Source organism: Cyrtonyx montezumae, unplaced genomic scaffold, assembly GCF_038088225.1.
Source record: "Cyrtonyx montezumae isolate F1298 unplaced genomic scaffold, pur_monq_1.0 scaffold_13, whole genome shotgun sequence".
NCBI lineage: Eukaryota > Metazoa > Chordata > Aves > Galliformes > Odontophoridae > Cyrtonyx > Cyrtonyx montezumae.
In genome coordinates this window covers 1291433-1308789 of record NW_027071859.1, presented here as the reverse complement: position 1 = coordinate 1308789, position 17357 = coordinate 1291433, and the positions used below count along the sequence as shown (strand labels likewise).

The 17357-nt window shown below is 43.1% G+C and overlaps 1 protein-coding gene across 2 annotated transcripts in view; it reads right to left on the bottom strand.

Moving 5' to 3' along the window:
• Positions 1-2778: 2778 nt before the first annotated feature.
• Positions 2779-17357, bottom strand: part of CLIC5 (chloride intracellular channel 5) — a 59206-nt gene continuing 44627 nt past the window's right edge. For both annotated transcript variants that reach the window (XM_065730436.1, XM_065730437.1), the window contains exons 5-6: positions 6149-6330; positions 2779-3630 (exon numbers count right to left, since the gene is read on the bottom strand). In XM_065730436.1, the coding sequence (XP_065586508.1) occupies positions 3463-3630; positions 6149-6330 (350 nt within the window). In that variant the 3' untranslated portion in view covers positions 2779-3462. The remainder of the gene's footprint in view (positions 3631-6148; positions 6331-17357) is intronic.

Below are 17357 nucleotides of genomic sequence, written 5' to 3'. Positions count from 1 at the left end.
GTGGAAAAAAATTGTTTGTCAGAAGCCTGATTTAAGCAGTCCTGAAACAGATGCTCCTTTGGTTTTACCTGCACAGCAAGATGACCTCTTGGCAACTGAAAAAGTCCAACAAAAAACAAGAGCAACTTGTATATGGGATCCTTTAACACTCCCATATCGCTGGTAATAGAAGAAAAATCAATATTAGCTCCAATATGAATGGAGTGTTGGATTGACTGAACAGGGAGCTTTGAAATAAATATCTGAGAAATGTTTGGATGAAATGGACATCTTTACAGACATTTGGTCTGCATTTCTGAAATGTAGATGATTAAATCCACATTGTTGGCTTCTTCCCCCTCTGCACTATGTCTTTCTTTACATCTTGCAAAAAATTTATGAACAAAGTTATTGTAAATCTGCAATGTCTGTCTTGTCACTTAGATTCTTTTCAGAAATGCTGCCTTGCCAATGTAGACATACAATCCTGTATGATTAATATTTATTACTTATAATACTAAATACAATGGAAGGTCACCAAAAATACTCTGCCTAAAGGAGTCTGGAGCCCCTTAAAATCTCGATGGTGATGGATCCTGAGTCATGAGTACGGAGCTCAAACTCAGTACATAGGACTCAAACTCAAACTTTTCCACGTAGGATTTCCAGTGTTTCCTGCTTCTGCCTATGGCTGAAGCCAAAAAGCACAGAGGTGAGCAGAAGCTACAGACCTGACAGCGTGAGCCTGGACTGCAAACCCAAAGGTCAGGCAACACTCAAACCTGTCCATGATCTTGGATCAGCCTGTAACAGTGATGAACAAAATGCAAAGTTAAGATGCAGAGTGAGATGTGGATTCTCCCAGAACGGGCACTGCAGCTGATGGAAAACCAGTCTCATTTCTTCCCTCTTTCTCATATCTACCAGCACTTTCTGTCCAGATTTTGGTGTTTTTTGTTTGTTTCTTTCTTTGTTTGTTTGCAGTGATGCCAGGAAAGTGAAAATATTTTAATTTTGTATTGCTAATGAAAGGGAAGGTAGCTTGGGGGTTTTCAGTTTTCCTCTTCCTTTCGGTATGAGCTCGTTCACTTTTAAAGGTCGCTTTTTAGAAACCAGAAGCACTCTGAGGTGTGCTGAGACCAAGTGATGGCCATTTGGCCCTCTTCCAGCAAAACCAAGGTCAGATGAAACATCTCAGAAGCACGGGACTCAGGAATGAAGGTTCAGAGATGGCTGAAATCAGGGCAGACCCTGACTGCCTCGCTCACCCTGCTCAGCTGCCGGTGAGCACTGCCTTTAAGTGCAGAGAGCACGGAGCAAGAGCTGCATCTGCCTCTGCACTTTCATTCCAAGATCACTGCCACTATGCCACCAACTGCGTGCAAACCTGGCCAGCAACAACTGCGAAAAGCTGCAGGCTGTGCTGTTCAGGCTGCTCCTGGCCAAGCTGAGCTGCCAGCCAAAATCCAGCCCCGGGGCTGTTCATCAGACAGCAGAGTTCAGCCTAACAAATGAGATCACACAGTGTGGGTAATGCCATCCCGACACAAACCAAAAGCAAAAGGTGAGCAGAAAGGACTGAGCGGATCAAAATAAATACATAAATAATCTCCTCAATCTAAAATTAAAAATAAACACACACACACACACACACACACAAAAAAAAAATCACAAGTCATTCCAAACTCATGAAGAAGTGTTTTTTAACGAGCCACATGTGCCTGGTGCAGACACTTCTAAGCTCCTGAGGCTTTGCTGGCTGCTCTCAGCACCCTCTGAGCCAGCTGATTTCGTGCAGCCTTTGCCCCCCAGTCCAGCCACTGCTAACACAGCCTCTTCCAAAGGAAGGCCTGGCAGCTCTGAGGTTTTGGAAAGCTCAAAACAAACTGATCGCTGTGTGTGAAACAATAGTCAACAACAAGCTAACTCTGTCCTGCTCCCAGCCGGGTGAGCGTGAAAAGGGGGAAAATCCCGTCAGATATTCATCACTGTCACGCGGCGGTGGCTGTGGATGCATCTCTTGGCTCTCGGGCTGCAGACAGCTCACTGCAGGGTTCCCCTGGCCTCAGCCCACTGCCCTGGGGCTCCCCTCAGTCAGGGCAGCTCTCCTCACCCCTGAGCACAAGAGCCATGCCAGCTGAGAGCTCAGCTTTCATTTGTCTTCCAGTAGTCCCAAACTGAAATCCGAGAGCCACGTTCACCATCATACATGTGAGTTTTATGCAAAAGAGCTGTCATTCTGGATTTACTAAAGTAATGTGCACATAATCACTACTTTAAAGCAAACTGTGTCAGGCAGATGTTCTGGATAGAATGAAATAATCGGTTTCAGAAAACAATCCTGAATCACTTAACCTGGGCTGGTGAACCTCGGAGGAGCGGGACTAAGGCAGCGTGCAGGATTCCTGCTAGCCTTCTCACCAGGTTTTGGGCTGGAAATGGGTCTCTCTGTCTCAGCCTGTATCCTTCTCAGAGCATGCTGTTCCCCAGGCAGGATGACGGCTGCTTGAAGGTGACCCATCTGTAGCCCAAAGTGCATCCCCACCCGGAATTTGAATGCACACAGCTTGCCCCTGCCTAGCCACACTTCCCAGGATAGCAGCAGAAAGGACCTGGCAGCCACGCAGCCAAGATGACAGTGTTCTGCAGTTTGGTTAGTTGTGCCAGTTCTGGCTGTGGGTTTGACTCAACGTGTTGCCATGTTACTGCTGTCTCTCACAACTACCAGATCCACTGGGCATTTTGGCATTAGCACTGCTCCTCCAAGAGCTGCCCACTCAATTGCTCATTCATTCTCCTTTGCTTTACACCTCTAGATCCAGCAGCATCAAGCAAACTTTATGCAAAGTAGCATCTGCCAGTCTGACATATTTGCTTGGGATTCCCCTCTTGCACCAAGTTAAAAATAAGTGTCCTACAAACTCTTGTGCCTTCTAAGACAAAAAATGCTTTCAGAAAGGTTTAAACACATAACTGTTAAGAGCAGCACTCCTCTAGGGTCAAACTGTCTCCTTTCCCCTCTCTCACAAATTTTGTTCCTCCCTCACGGATCTCAATAGCAATGGAAGAACAGAGTCCTTGAAATAACCTGCAGAAGAAGCAGTTCTATGTGTTCCTGACTGACTTGCTTGAAATTTAAGCTAACATCCTATTGTTAAAACTCCAAAGAAAACAGGTGGTGATATGCTCCAACAAAAAACAAGGAACTAATACAGCAGAGTCATTTCCAATACTGATTATGAGTAATACTAGTTGTGTCAGATCTTAGGTTCAGATTTCACAGGGACTCCACCCCCTACACTAGAGCTGGCTTCTCCTTCCTCCAGGGAGAAGCAGATTTGCCCCTGACCAGTACTCTTGAACAGAAGAAGTCATAGGGATGCCAACCAGATAGCATAATGACGAAGTATATCTTAAGGCAACAAGGAGAAGAGTCTGTACAATAGGAATCTGCCAGGGATGTCGAGCCACTGCTGAGGTCAGTTAGGACTTGCTGAGCCGCTTGGCCACATCTGCATAGGCTTGCTCAATTTCTTTATCTGCTGCACAGGTGTTGGTGAACTCATCCCTGGCGTATGCGTTCTTCAGGTACCGCCACAGCCCCGTCATCTCCGTTGGGAACTCAAAGTTGCGGTATTTCTTTGCAACAATCTAAACCAAAGGAAAAAAGAGGAATAAAAAGGAAGCACTCTGTTGGCGATACATCCCCAGATGTCATTTCAGAGAGCTTCTTACTCCTTCCTGTAGCATAATCGACAGCAATGGAGACAGATGGGTGGTTGGACATGAGAACAGGTTGTCCACAGGAACTGTGGATTCCGTCATTTGAAACATTGGGTTGGACATGGCTTTGAGTAACCTGATCTAGTGAAAGATGTCTCTGGCCATTACCTTTGAAAGTCCCTTCTGATCCAAACCATTAAATAATTCTTTTAAATGCTCGTGGACACGTGGGCTTAGAGTAGGAAAGCTGGAAAAGTGACCGTCGGTCATCCCACATCTTGCAAGGACACTATTTGGTCTAAGGGCACTTCAGTACAATTGCCTGGCAACTACCACCAAACTGTTTGTTTTAAGGTACCTGAAGTTCATAAATTTTACTATAGTTTTCTGGTGTTTTCCACCAGTCTCATGAACATTACTTCATAACACTGATATGCCGAATAAGAGATCTTATAGTTGAATTAATAATATATAGATTTAAGGGAAACGCATTAGTAACAGTTAGTATATAATATATTTTAGTACTGTCTATTATATTCAACATATTACATTATATATTTACTATATTTACTATTTTTTAACATATGTGATATATTTTATTTGGCCAACAAAGTCGGAAGACATAACTGCCTACAGCTGTTGGGAGGCTGTATCCACGTTCTCACAAAGGAAAGATCTGGTGTGGTATGGGTACCGTAACCGTGGAACCAAGATGATTTAGCAGACATTAGAAACAGGAATATTAGCATGAACTAGGGGGAGAAAATGGTTATTTCAGGACTTGTTAGACTCGGAAATTGTCTGTCAAGGGAAATTCTCAATTTCTAAAAACGTTCAGGCCCTTATTCAGCAAAATATTTAAGTGCATGCTTAATTTTAAGCACCTGTATGGTCCCATTGAAGTCAAAGGGACTAATGTGTGTTTAAAGCTAGCTGGTTGGTTAAGCATCTTGCTGGATTGGGACATTTCATTTTCCCTGTAAGAATATACCATATAGAATAATCCTGTGGTGACAGAACGAACTAGCTGATAGGAAGGGACGGATTAGCTGATTTGATGAGTGCTTCCAATCTCTAATTTTTCTGACAGTATAAAATTGTTCCTGAGCATAAATTACATACATATGTGGCACAGAGTTCCCCTTTATTTTAAAAGCACATGGTAGAGCTGTTTTCCATCTCAGCTTTCTTAGGACAGTCATGTTCTCAGAAATGACTATGATTTGTTTTTATTACCAGGATCTACTTGGTGTATGTAACGCCTTATCCTGTCTTAAACTGCATTTAATTAAGTATTCTTGCCTTCAGTGATGTTTCACACATACATGTGGAAGATAAAACCTGCTGGGCAACTCAAGCCAAGACTTTCACAATTTCCAGCACACATCTTTCATCAAGTGAAAAACTCTTAATAATCTATCCTTTTCTTACATCTGTAAAATACTTTTCAGATAATATCCTGTGGTTACGCTTGTCTGAGAAATATTTTAGTTCTCATTTGACTTCTTTCATTTTGTCACAGTGAAACAGGAACCATTTGATTTTGCATTGTCTGAATCCAAAGTCACCAATCAAGAGCCAAAGAAAGAGCTAAACTTGTGAGGATGTTATTGCAGTTCTCACCTGGTGACTTACACACTTTTATCTTTCCTATTGCATAGGAGCCTTCTAGGCTCAGTTTATGTTTTGGCTCACAGAGCCAAATTAGACGCATGACTTGGCTTTAATTCCTAGTTTTCTTGCTTGCCAAGGTCTGCCAGGTACTTGCTTTATTCTAAAGAAAAATGCAATCTGATAAATTAAATAAATGAAACATTTAGAAGTCAAGATGATGTACATCATTCACACTGTACCAGCAACCATTGTATATCTTAAATCCTGGACCTCAGCAGTGACATTGATTTGTTAACTTCTCTGCGTGAAACACCAGCTGGAACAAGTACTGCCCTGAAAGACAGACTGCCTCTTTTAAGTCACTAGTGGGTGGGAATAGAGTAACATTTTGACATCTCTCTTAAGAATAATGGGAAGTAATTAATATGAAAGATGACTTTTACCAGCAGCAGGGTAAAAAGCAAAGAGAAAGGACACCCAAATCCTAACATTGTCTTTGCCACTAACTACTGATGAGGCATTTATCCCATGTACTAAATACAAAATGGCTTAAGTTAACCTACAGGAAATACTGAGAAGAATGTGTGTCAAACCCTGTTTCTTTATCACTTAAGATACCTCTGCTGAAGAGCATGTTGGTTTGACACTTGGCTGTTAAAGCAATGAGAGGTCTTCACTCTATGCATTTCATATAACACTCGCTTATTCATGCAAAGGATTGGTTAAATACACGGGTGTTAGCCAAGCATGCAGCACCAAAACTCAGAATGTTTGAACCAGAGCACTTCCTTCTCAAATAAGGCTTCTTTGTCCACCACATGGCACCTTTTACCTTGACTACGTGGAGTTTGGGAAGAAGGTTGCAGTCAGCAAGGGTCAGGTCATCTCCATCCAGAAACTTGCGTTTGGACACCTTCTCCTCCTCAGTGCTGTTCGCATCAATCTCCTCTGGCAGAGGGGTTCTCAGATAGTCATCCAGCTTTTTCAGAGCCTTCACCAAACCTCTTTCAAGGGCTGTAGCAAAAACGGAAGAGTAAGTGGCCAGAAATAATCCTTTGGAAGCATCCACTGTCAATGGTTATTAAACAAAAGCAATGTAACAAAGTGTAAATACAAAGCTACTCAAAACAGGTGAGAGATTCAGCCAACGTTAAGATTCTTCTAATTTCAGGTCCATTTAGGTGCAGATTCTCCTTTTGAGATGTCTCAAAAGGAGTGGAGCAACTCTTTGGACTTTAACTACAAAAGACCTTGCCCCACACTGCTGCTAACTTCAAGTAACTGATGATTTAAAGTTCTACTTAGACATGATGTGAAGGAGAGAGCAAAACATCAACATGGGGCATAGACTTGGTGTTCTTATGCTTTACCTGCAGGATAGAAATATGCGATTGCAACAATGCACTCACAGAAAACTGGGTGACTGTACACAACTTTGAATGTTATTTGAACTGCAGAGCCTCCTGGGCAAGAAGGATCTTTTGCATCTCTGAAGGGTGACAAGCATGATGTGGTCCTGTCCCCAGACAAGTGCCCCACAGTGCTAAAGCAATATAAATAAGAAACAGCAAGAATTTACAATGTGAAAAAATAACAACACGGCTCACGGGCTTCAGGCCAGAATTTCAGCTGGTGAAAATTACCTGCAGTCATTTATACCTGCTGCGGATCTGGCCTGGAGTCAGCGTTCAAGGCCTAATCCTGTGAGATCTTTTATCTCCGGGTAACTTAGTGCCATTTAACTTACAGGAGACTGCTCAGTGCATCAGGTTACTCATGCAGCGTGGCACTACAAAGCCTCGGGAGATAAATATATTTATGGAGCACAGAGTGAGCTTCAAGGGGTGGCAGCGATTGCCCTGTGCAAGGCAGCAGCTCTGCTGGCTCCACTGTTGGCATGGATGGATGGGCCATGAGCACAGAGTCATGGAAAGAGCAGGAGCTGAGCTCCACAGAACATGACTTCTCTGCAGCCCTGACATCCATTAAGCCTTGTGCCAGTGGTGGAAGACTGATTGAACCACCTGATGCCTTGCTCCCACTGAAGCCTCTCGGCCAAGCACCAGGGAACCGTAGCAGCTCTGTTGTGGCCGACTCTCAGACACAGTGGCAAACCCTGGCTTATTGATTGACTGGAGGAGTGTCTGCGATCCAACTGAAAGCATCCCAGCAAACAGAGCGGGGAGGGAAAGAATTTTATTTCTGAAAGCGGAGCATCTAAAGCGACTGAAGCGCTGCCATCCATAAAACAAAAGCGTCGCCATCCCTTATTCAATCAATTTAAATTGAATTTTGACACTGACATTCTGCTGTCAGATCCTGGCAGCGGTGCCTTTAATCATCCGCAGATGTGCACCACTGCACGGCTTCTGCTGGGGAGTAACGCTACCCCGCGCGGCAACGCTCCAGAGCTTTAGCAATGCCTCCTTGGTTGGATGCACTGCACCTGTTGAATGCAGAGCTCTCTGCCTCTTGGTCAGCCCCACTCTATATTCTCTTACAATGAATTCATTTAGAGACAATGGAATCAAATTATTGCGATTTAATTCAGTTTTGTTCATTCGGGTTTTAGAAAATTGGCTTCACGCTGACTATTTTCCAGCATCCCCTTTACCCAGGAAGACCTTCAGTCCTTTGAGGGACTAATCCTGGTGGAAGTGCTCCATGAGCTGCCATGTGCCAGCTACATGTGCTTACGAAGCAGGAGCAGCAGGTGACATGCATTTATGTAAGCTTTTCTGGAACTTATTAGGGATGTGTTGTTTTCTTTTCTTACTGATACACCAAAGTGCGTCATGGTTGTCTCAAAAACAATGCCTGGAGTGGAGCCTATGTGTGACAGTGGGAAAAACATCTATCTGAATTCATACTTGGCACTTGCATGCAACTGCTTTAGGCCAGAAGTAAGCATAAGTGCAGGGTTCAACACATCTGAGACCTAACTCCAGACTCCACTGTGCCCCACGGGATCCCAAGGTCTCCCACTGAAGTCACGACAAGGTGAGAACATTTCAGTTTCTGATCTTCAGGAGATGAACCACTACTTTGGGCCCTGATTAATTAATACACTCCTGGTATTAGTAAAGCTCCCAGAACAGCCAAGAAACAGTGGAGCAGTGAATAAGGGAGAACTGCCTCTCTTCCAACTGACTGATGATGGAATTTTGAAAAGTCAGGATAATTAAAAACATAAAACTATATTTTCATATTGAGCATAGGTGTACAAGGCTGCTTTTAATTTATAAATAAGTGGGAGAAGCGAGAAAATTTTTCTGGAAAGTGAGTCTGAAGTGCCTTTTCAAGGTGATCAGACCAGGTCTCCCAGATTAAATCCCACCTGTGGAATACAGAGTAACCTGTACGGCTCTCCTGTCGGATTGTTTCACTTTCCATAAATAATTCCAGTGCATCATTGCAGGAGGCAGAAACCATGGGAAACATTGGAAATGAACCCTCTCATTTGCTCTCTTATCTGGTCAATATGTAAGAAGGTAAAACCAAGATGAGCAGAAACAAAGAAACGTTTTCAGAAAAATTTACAGCTCTGAAGGTTCTGGATGCTTGGCTGAGTGATCTGTTGTCTGGGCTCATATTACAGATCAAACCAAACAGAAGAAATACTCCATAGGATTGTGGAATGGCTTAGGTTGGAAGGGACTTTAGAGATCATCCAGTCCCACCCCCTGCTGTGGCTGGGTGCTCCCAGCTCAGGCTGCCCAGTGCTGATCTATGGCCTCAGGCACCCCCAGGGCCCCTTCTCCAAGCTGAACACCCCCATCTCCCTCAGCCCTTCTCCACAGAGAGGTGCTCCAGCCCTCTGAGCATCCTCCTGGCCCTCCTCTGGCCCCAGTCCCACAGCCCCACATCCCTCCTGTGCTGGGACCCCAGGCCTGGGCACAGCACTGGCAGCCTTACACGGGGCAGAGCACAGGGGGACAGTCCCCCACCTGCCCACTGCCAGCCATCTGTTGATGCAGCCCAGGGCACTGCTGGCCTTTGGGCTGCAAGGGCACACTGCTGACTCATATCCAGCTTTTCATCCACCAAGACCCCCAAGTCCTTCTCTGCAGTGCTGCTCTCTCTGAGTTCTTCTCACAGTCTGTACTTGTGTGATTCTCAACCCAAGCACAGCACTCTGCACTTTACCTTGTTAAATCTCATTGGATTCTCATGTGCCCACTTTGCTAGCATCTCCAGGTCCCTCTGGATGGCATCTTTCCCTTCTATTGTGTCAACTGCATCACTCAGCTTGGTGTTATCAATAAACTTGCTGAGGGTACACTCAATCCCACTGTCCATGTCACTGTAAAGATGTTGAAGAGTACCAGTCCCAGGACAGACTCCTTGGGGACACTGCTCATTACCGGCCTCCAACTGGACATAGAGACATTGACAACAACCCTCTGGCTATGACCATTCAAGCAATTATTTATCCACTAATAGCCCAGCCTTCAAATCTATATCTCTCAGTTTAGAGATAAGGATGTGGTGTCAAGAGCCTTGCAGAAGTCCAGGTAGATGACAGCAGTCATCCTCCCTTTGTCCACTGATGTCATCACAACATAGAAGGCCATCAGACTGGTCAAGTACCATCCGCTCATCGTGAAGCTGTGGTGAAGCTGTGCTGGCTGTCACAGATTGCCTCCTCAGATCACCTCTAAACCTCTGACATTATGGCTATTTTGTGCAAATCTCTATGACTTGATATGCTGTTTCTCTTGAGAACATAGGGAGCAGCCGGCACTCACTAGGGCCTTGTGAATGCCAGACACAACAGACTGAATGAAGACATTTAAAAAGATGTGAACAACTAAAAGGTGTAATTTTCCATTTGGCAATATACTACCCACAATAAATTTTAAAAGTGGTTACACAGCTAATGCCCTTTATAACTTATCCTCATGGTAACATTATTACATAACTGAACAGGTATGTTGATCAGAGCTGGAGCTCAATTGCATGTCAATTGTTGGGATTAATCTTCCCTCGAGTGCATAAATTAGATGAATTGTTTTGACCTAAACACCCTGAGCTTCCTCTGCAGTCAGTGGTGTCTTCTCTATTACACTTGGTTTGCTTGACCCTTAAGTCAGCTGTATGGAGAACTTTCCCTGAAGCATCTAATATCCTCTCACTGTGTTGGTAATGTCAGGGTGGAGTATTCAGTATTACAACACCAAGTGGGAACTATGCCTGAGAATGTGGCTCTGTGCTGCTTTGAAATTTCCACCTCCAGTTGCTTCCCCACCCTGTACACTTGCAGTATGAACTTAGAGAACCCAAACGTGGCCCAGCCCTGTATGAGGAGTCCTGTCATCAGGTTATCAGTGCACAATCTGCAAATGCCTGAACTCACACAGACTGCCTTTCTGGCCAGAGAAATCACTGAGCACAAAGGCACCATAACTAGAGATAACATTGCCTTCATACTGAGGCATTCAATATAATTTCAAATTCCAACAAGTTCTATCCATGTATATTCAAAACCCATGCTGGAATCACCTCTCTGAGCTATCACAGCTGTGTTCTGGGATATTTATGCAAAGATAACTTAAATCAATCGCAGCCTGCCGTGCCATCCCACCAACAGTGAACAAATGATATCAGTTAAAAAATCTCACAAGTACTTTGTGATATTTCGTCCCTATTCAAAACTATACTTTTATACAACTTTCCTTAAGAATTCTGAGTTAGAAGCCAAAAAAATAGCACTTTCCAACCTCAAAGCAACCACAGAACACTTAATGAATGTATTACCATCTGTCAATTGCATGGGGGTGAGGTTCAATTCAGCCAACGATACCTAATTCATAACGACACTCTGTTTTCAGCAAAAGGTTACTAGATGTTGAACAATGAGATTAACAAATCGTGACATGCACAGAAATACAAATAATGTAACAAAAGCTAATAATCAGCAAAACTGTGCTCTCAGTTACACTGACATAAAAGAGGAGTAACTCCCCATTGTCAACAAGCTATTCCATATTTACTCCAGTTCAACCAAGACCAGATTTTGGCTCTGTTATTCAACTCTTCAAGCAAAAACTTCCTTAAACTATTAGCCCGAGCCACTATTTCCCAGGGACAAAGAGAAATCATTCTGTCTTGAAGCATTTATACCACAACAGAACAAAACATTGGAAAATGTAACGCATGGCGAGACCCTGCAAGTCAAGGGCCAGATTCTAAGATTCATTAGTAGGTATTTAGGGTGAAATTCTGGCCATACTGAAGTTATGCTGTTGACTTCAGTGGGGTTAGGATTTCTCCATAAGCTTTTAAAGCCAAAATCAGTTCATCTGACCTCCTACATAATACTAGCCATAAAACTCCCAGCATTGGAGGTCGTTTCCATCTGTTTCCTATGGGTCAAATAAGGCTGAAGCAAAGTGGAAAGTAACTAGAAAGTAGTAAAAGAAAAATGGTTTGGAAAAAGCAAAACTGATTCAGACTGTCCACACCCACAGCGTTTACAGAGGTCAGACAAGGACTCTTCTTCCCCTTCCTTGAACTCAAATATTTCCTTCCTTGTTTCATGCTGGGATGAGGAGAAACAGCAAAGCAGACAAAGCACATAAACACCAATCTCTGTGGCCTGAAAGAGCCACCAACAGGCAGATCATTCCATCCTAAAATAGTACCCTAGGAAAAGCTGAACTACCACCAGAGGAGCCTCACTTTTTTTGAGAATACTCTTCTGGGAATAGGCAAACTGGCTACCTACCTTTTAAATACCTAAAACGAGGTGAGATTTCTCCTGTTCTACGTGTCTGAGTGGAACCATCTGCAGGATGAGGACTGTACTTGATATGAGGAATGTACTTGATAGAAGAAGAGATGCAAAACATGGACAACGGGTAAGAGCAATTGATTCCTTGGTTAAATTGAATTTTAAAACTATTTAAGTTAAAAGAGAACAAAAATGTTTACACTTCAAAAATAACCTTAAAGCAAAAATAGCATAAGCTTTCCAAACAAACATATAAAAAAACAAAGTGTTTAGGATATTTGGTTAAGTCATGCTTGAGATACTCAATCATCTCCGCATGACTTCTAAAATTTACCCATCACACAGGACACCTACGCTTTCCATGCCATTTTTTTTTCTCAAATAAACATCACAAAACATTTTTGTTGGATAGATACAGCCCTCTTCATGTCACTAAAGGTACGTGGCAAGAATCTAAAGCCATCAAAGTGCAGCAACACAACGGCTCTGGAGCTACCACCTGAAACCACTGAGTCTGACCTCAGCATCACACACAGAATCAGTAGAAGCCCATGTTTCTGAACTGTCAAGCCCAGAAAGCTCCACAAACAGAGATCCGTTCACAAAACTGAGCAACAGTTCCTACTCCTACCCTGACAACTAATGGCTGCTTTTCCTTTTTACTGCTTTCTTCCATTGCCCTCCGGTAAGATTTATCCTGTAACACACACAAACGAACTTGGTGAAATATGCAATGAGGGAAGAGGGGGAACAGTACATAAATATTCGCAGTCTCACACAAACAATCTGAGATTTATTTCTACTTTAAAAAAACAAGCCACCTTTCTTGATCACTTCCAGATTCACAGTTTGATATTATATGAGACTCAATACCATTTTTTGTTAGGAGAAGGAAACCAGCTAAGAAACTGCAATTTAAGGTAAGAAAATAATATCATTCTAGTAGTCTGACAGTCTGATTAAAGAGCAAGGATCCATATTTTTGCTCTGTTTTTTCTACATGCTGCTCACTTTTTCTAGACAGGCTCAACAGAGTACTGTAACTTTAATCTGAATAGATAAATCCTTCTAATGCAGCAGAGCTGCAAATGCAGTATGTGCTACTGCCCTGTATTACATACTGACCTATTCCTGATTTTGATACAACCCTTGAGAACGGAGTGCTGCCTTGAACACCTCTGTTCAGCCACTTATAAGACAGGTGTCTTGTCCCAGCTGGTTGGATGGGCTTCTTCTGCTCAGAGGGGGCAGCTCCTTCCCACTGCCAGAGACCCCTGATGGATGCTGGGTGGTTCCCTGCATACCTGCCCTCCTCACAGCATGAATTACAGGTGAAGCCTAAAGGACAGGCTCAGGCTAGACACCTAACATTCAGGAAGGTGAAGTCAGGAGAGATGAATCCTATCCTTTAAATACAATTGCACAGTTTGCCCAAGTGATGTACAATAACATTCCCTTTTTTTTAATAGTTACTCAGATACTCAGGCTTCACACCCCAAAGGGCAAGTAATTGCCAGTTTGAGCATTGCAACATCCAACTTCCAGGCATATTTCTGCCTTGTAAAATCCCAGGCTCTAAGGAGAATCTGTACTGAGAAGTAAATGATGGTTAGTCCCTATAAAAAGAGGGAGGTGTGGCTCCCATGCACCCAGCCATTCAGATACCCAGCTCCTGGCCAAAGGGAGTTTCTGGAGTGAGTCACCTCTGCTACTGAAGTGGTTTGCTCTAGATAAATTATTCAATATTCATTTGAACAGAGATCAGATCATGCTCCCACTGTAAAGGTAAATGCCCAAGCAACCACACTGAAAAGCTGCAATCTGCCTGCTTTCACTGACTTAAAGAATCAATAAATCTCTAGTTGTGTGCACAGAGGACAACCAAACATAAATATGTATATGTTTCCAAGAAACATTGGTCCATATGTTCTGTGCATTTCCACAGAGAGAAAAGGAGTTGCTAGTTGCAGCCAGTTCTCAGAGCAACTGTCAGCAGTTGGGTATCCAAAGCTATCTTAGCAAACCAGACACGTTGAAAATCTATTGAGATGCTTATGAGTAGGGCTCATCCTGTCTAACTTTAGTTATCTAAATGTTAGGTTTCTAGTCTTACCTGCTTGTCCAAGGCTCCTTTATAGATAGTAATAAAAGACATGCAACTCTAAGGGTAGTTCTTCCAGTTTTAGTTTGTATTTTAAGGTAAATATAACTTTCCTTTGGAGGCAAATTTATGCACCTTTTCTCTGATCACAGAACAGGGCAGGAAGACTGAATTCAGACTGAATGACGTGCACAGACTTAGGTGATGTGACCTATTCCTTACTCCCCCTTCCCTTCCCTTCCCTTCCCTTCCCTTCCCTTCCCTTCCCTTCCCTTCCCTTCCCTTCCCTTCCCTTCCCTTCCCTTCCCTTCCCTTCCCTTCCCTTCCCTTCCCTTCCCTTCCCTTCCCTTCCCTTCCCTTCCCTTCCCTTCCCTTCCCTTCCCTTCCCTTCCCTTCCCTTCCCTTCCCTTCCCTTCCCTTCCCTTCCCTTCCCTTCCCTTCCCTTCCCCTCTACCTACAAAACCTCAGTGATGTGGACTGATCAATTGGACCTGTCTAATTTCAACCCAGAGAGACTGAGTCCAAACCTTGATTCCTTGGATGGAACCAGCTGATCTGTAAGGGCCTCTCCAGCCCAAATCATTCTAGGATTCCCAAGAATTCCTCACCCAAACCACAGTGATCTGCAGGGGTGGGGTTACCTGGGTTTAGGAGACCCAAGTCCAAGTCTTTTCTTCCAAAGCTATTCTACTTGTCCTACAGACAAAATAGGGATGACAGATACTTCACATTGGTAAAAGCAGTAACGTGCTGGCCATGGGCATTTGTTTCAGGTCAGAGGGAAATTAACTATAACAAAAAGGTATCATCCTATTTTTGTGATATCATCTATCCAACTCCTAAATCAAACCTAGTGAAACAGGTGCAACAATAATGTTTTCAAAAAGAAAATTGAACACATAATTCTCAAGCATCTAGAAAGTTTGTTTTGATTCGATTGTAGTTTCAGGCTAAATATCAAGTCTCTTCCTTCCCTTTTCTTAGTTAGTTTTCCAGTGGAGGCAAGAAATTAATGCAATATTTGTGACTTTATCACAAAGAGTGAAACTGGAACACCCACAAATGCTGTTTTGTAAGAAGAAAACCCAGGTGTCAGAATAACACCAAAAGCAAGGCTCATTTCCAACTCTCCTAGGAGTCACAGTGACCCGAGGGCAGGAAGCAACCGAATGTAAAACCCGTGGCCTACCAGTGCCCCAGCACTTCACTTGCATTTCACAAATCATTGGACCTCCACAGCAGCATAAATGTGACACACATCTTTTCTATGTCCCTAGGGGCCTCATCCTGACCTCTACAGAGCTAGTCTAGTGCAGGTGTCCCAGACCCAACTGCAGACAAGCAGAAGCTGACTTGCATCAAAACCCTGAAAAAAAATAAAATGGTAATAATAATAAAAATTAAAGCCCTCCACAATATCAAGCCATATTGTTAGAGTGTGAGATTAGCACTCTAGTGCCTCCGCTGTTAAGATGCTGTGCATTTCCTCCGAATGTACAGTTTTGTTTTATTAGCAAAGAGCAAACCTGATGATGTGGGGACTGACAAAGCAAAATGAACTACAAATTGCATGTTTCTGCTTTAAAATAAGAGCAGAGTTAGCTTGTGGTGCGTGCTGCTGGGATAAGAGACAGTGCGGTGGGGACCCCTGGTGTTCTGTGCCTGAGCAAAGAGAACCAGTCCCATCTTTAACACCAATTCATTTCAATGCCTCACCTTGTTTTGTTTACGTGTTTTTAGTATTTTCTGCCCTTAGTGTTCAAAATATATGTTACTGAGTTATAAGAATTAAAATTAAAAATAAAAACGAAAGAAACTGAGATTTACGAATTACTTAAGTTGCAATTGTTATCCATTGTTTCTCTGCTTTTGAGATTTTTTGTTTTAAGCACTGTGAAATGACTTAAGAATCATCGTAATTATGCCTTGACTGAGAGGAGCACTAGCAAAAAAGGGTTATAATTATGTTTGGTGTATAAAATAATCCCAAGCAATAATAGGGAGGTCATACTTTCTCTGTTGCAACAGCCCTGTTGTGACAACGCACCAAGAACGTTTTTCCCAGTTCTGGAGTCCCCTGTTAAAAAAGGCTTTGGAAATTCCCAAGAGAGAGGAGCAAAAGAGAACAATAATGTAGTGCTCAAGGACTGGGAAACAAGCCTCAGAGCCTCAAGCTATCAGGCCTGAAAAGTTTATTTGTTCAGTTTATTTGTTCAGTTTCTTGGAGAGAAGGCCAAAGGCTCACGTGTGCAGCTCCTCACCCAGGGACAGAACACCTGCAAGGTGTGAGGAGCAATTCAGCCTTGATGACAAAGGTCTGGAGAGGTCCAATGACTCTGGAAGCTGGACAATTGCAGTTTCACATTGCCAAAGCAATGGCATACTTAAGGAACAAAGAAAGAGGAAGGGGAGGCACGCTTACTTCCTAGGGTAATTAAAAAGGGACCAGGAAAAGGCAAATTTTTGTCCAGACTGGCAGAAATGGCTGGATGGATAGTTTTGGAAAAAGAGCGAGGTGGGTTGCCAGTACTACCCTTAACATTGCAGAAAATCTGCAAAGACAGTAATTGCAATTAAACCACATATCTGAAGACCTGACGTGTTCGTAAAGATCACGACATCTTTTCCCCCCACTAGCAAGATGTGTTATGGGGCTTATCCATAGCTGTCTGCTCTTTCTCTGCTACAGCAGTTGGATTAGGCAGACCAGTGCCATGAAATAGTGCAGAAAGCACTGCTGACTAGATGCCTTCCTCAGTTTCAGGGCCATCTTGACTCCAGGCTGAGGTCCAGAATATATACTTCTTTCAGTTTTGATTGGCTGGGTCACCAGGGATTCTCCTTCTGAAGTGTAGAATATGGACTGGCTATTGCCATCACCTGGGCCACTCCCATTCAATACATTCTCTCCTTAGAGGGGCACTGGGCAGTAAAGACATTTCAATTCCTCCTGCTCTCTGCTTAAATGCAGAATAATTTATACTCTACCAGACTAAAGCAGTAGCATACTTGTTGAATGAGTAAAACTGACTGGGCTGTGCTTTTTACCCAAAGCTTCTTGCAGCCTCAAGCTCTGTGAAATTTTGATGATTTTTTTTTCTACAATCAGCAAAATTGGGATATTTAGAAAATATTTGTGTTTCTAATTCTCATTCAATCACCTTTTCCCAGCATTGTTTTCAAGCTAAGTGTCAATTATTTAAGATC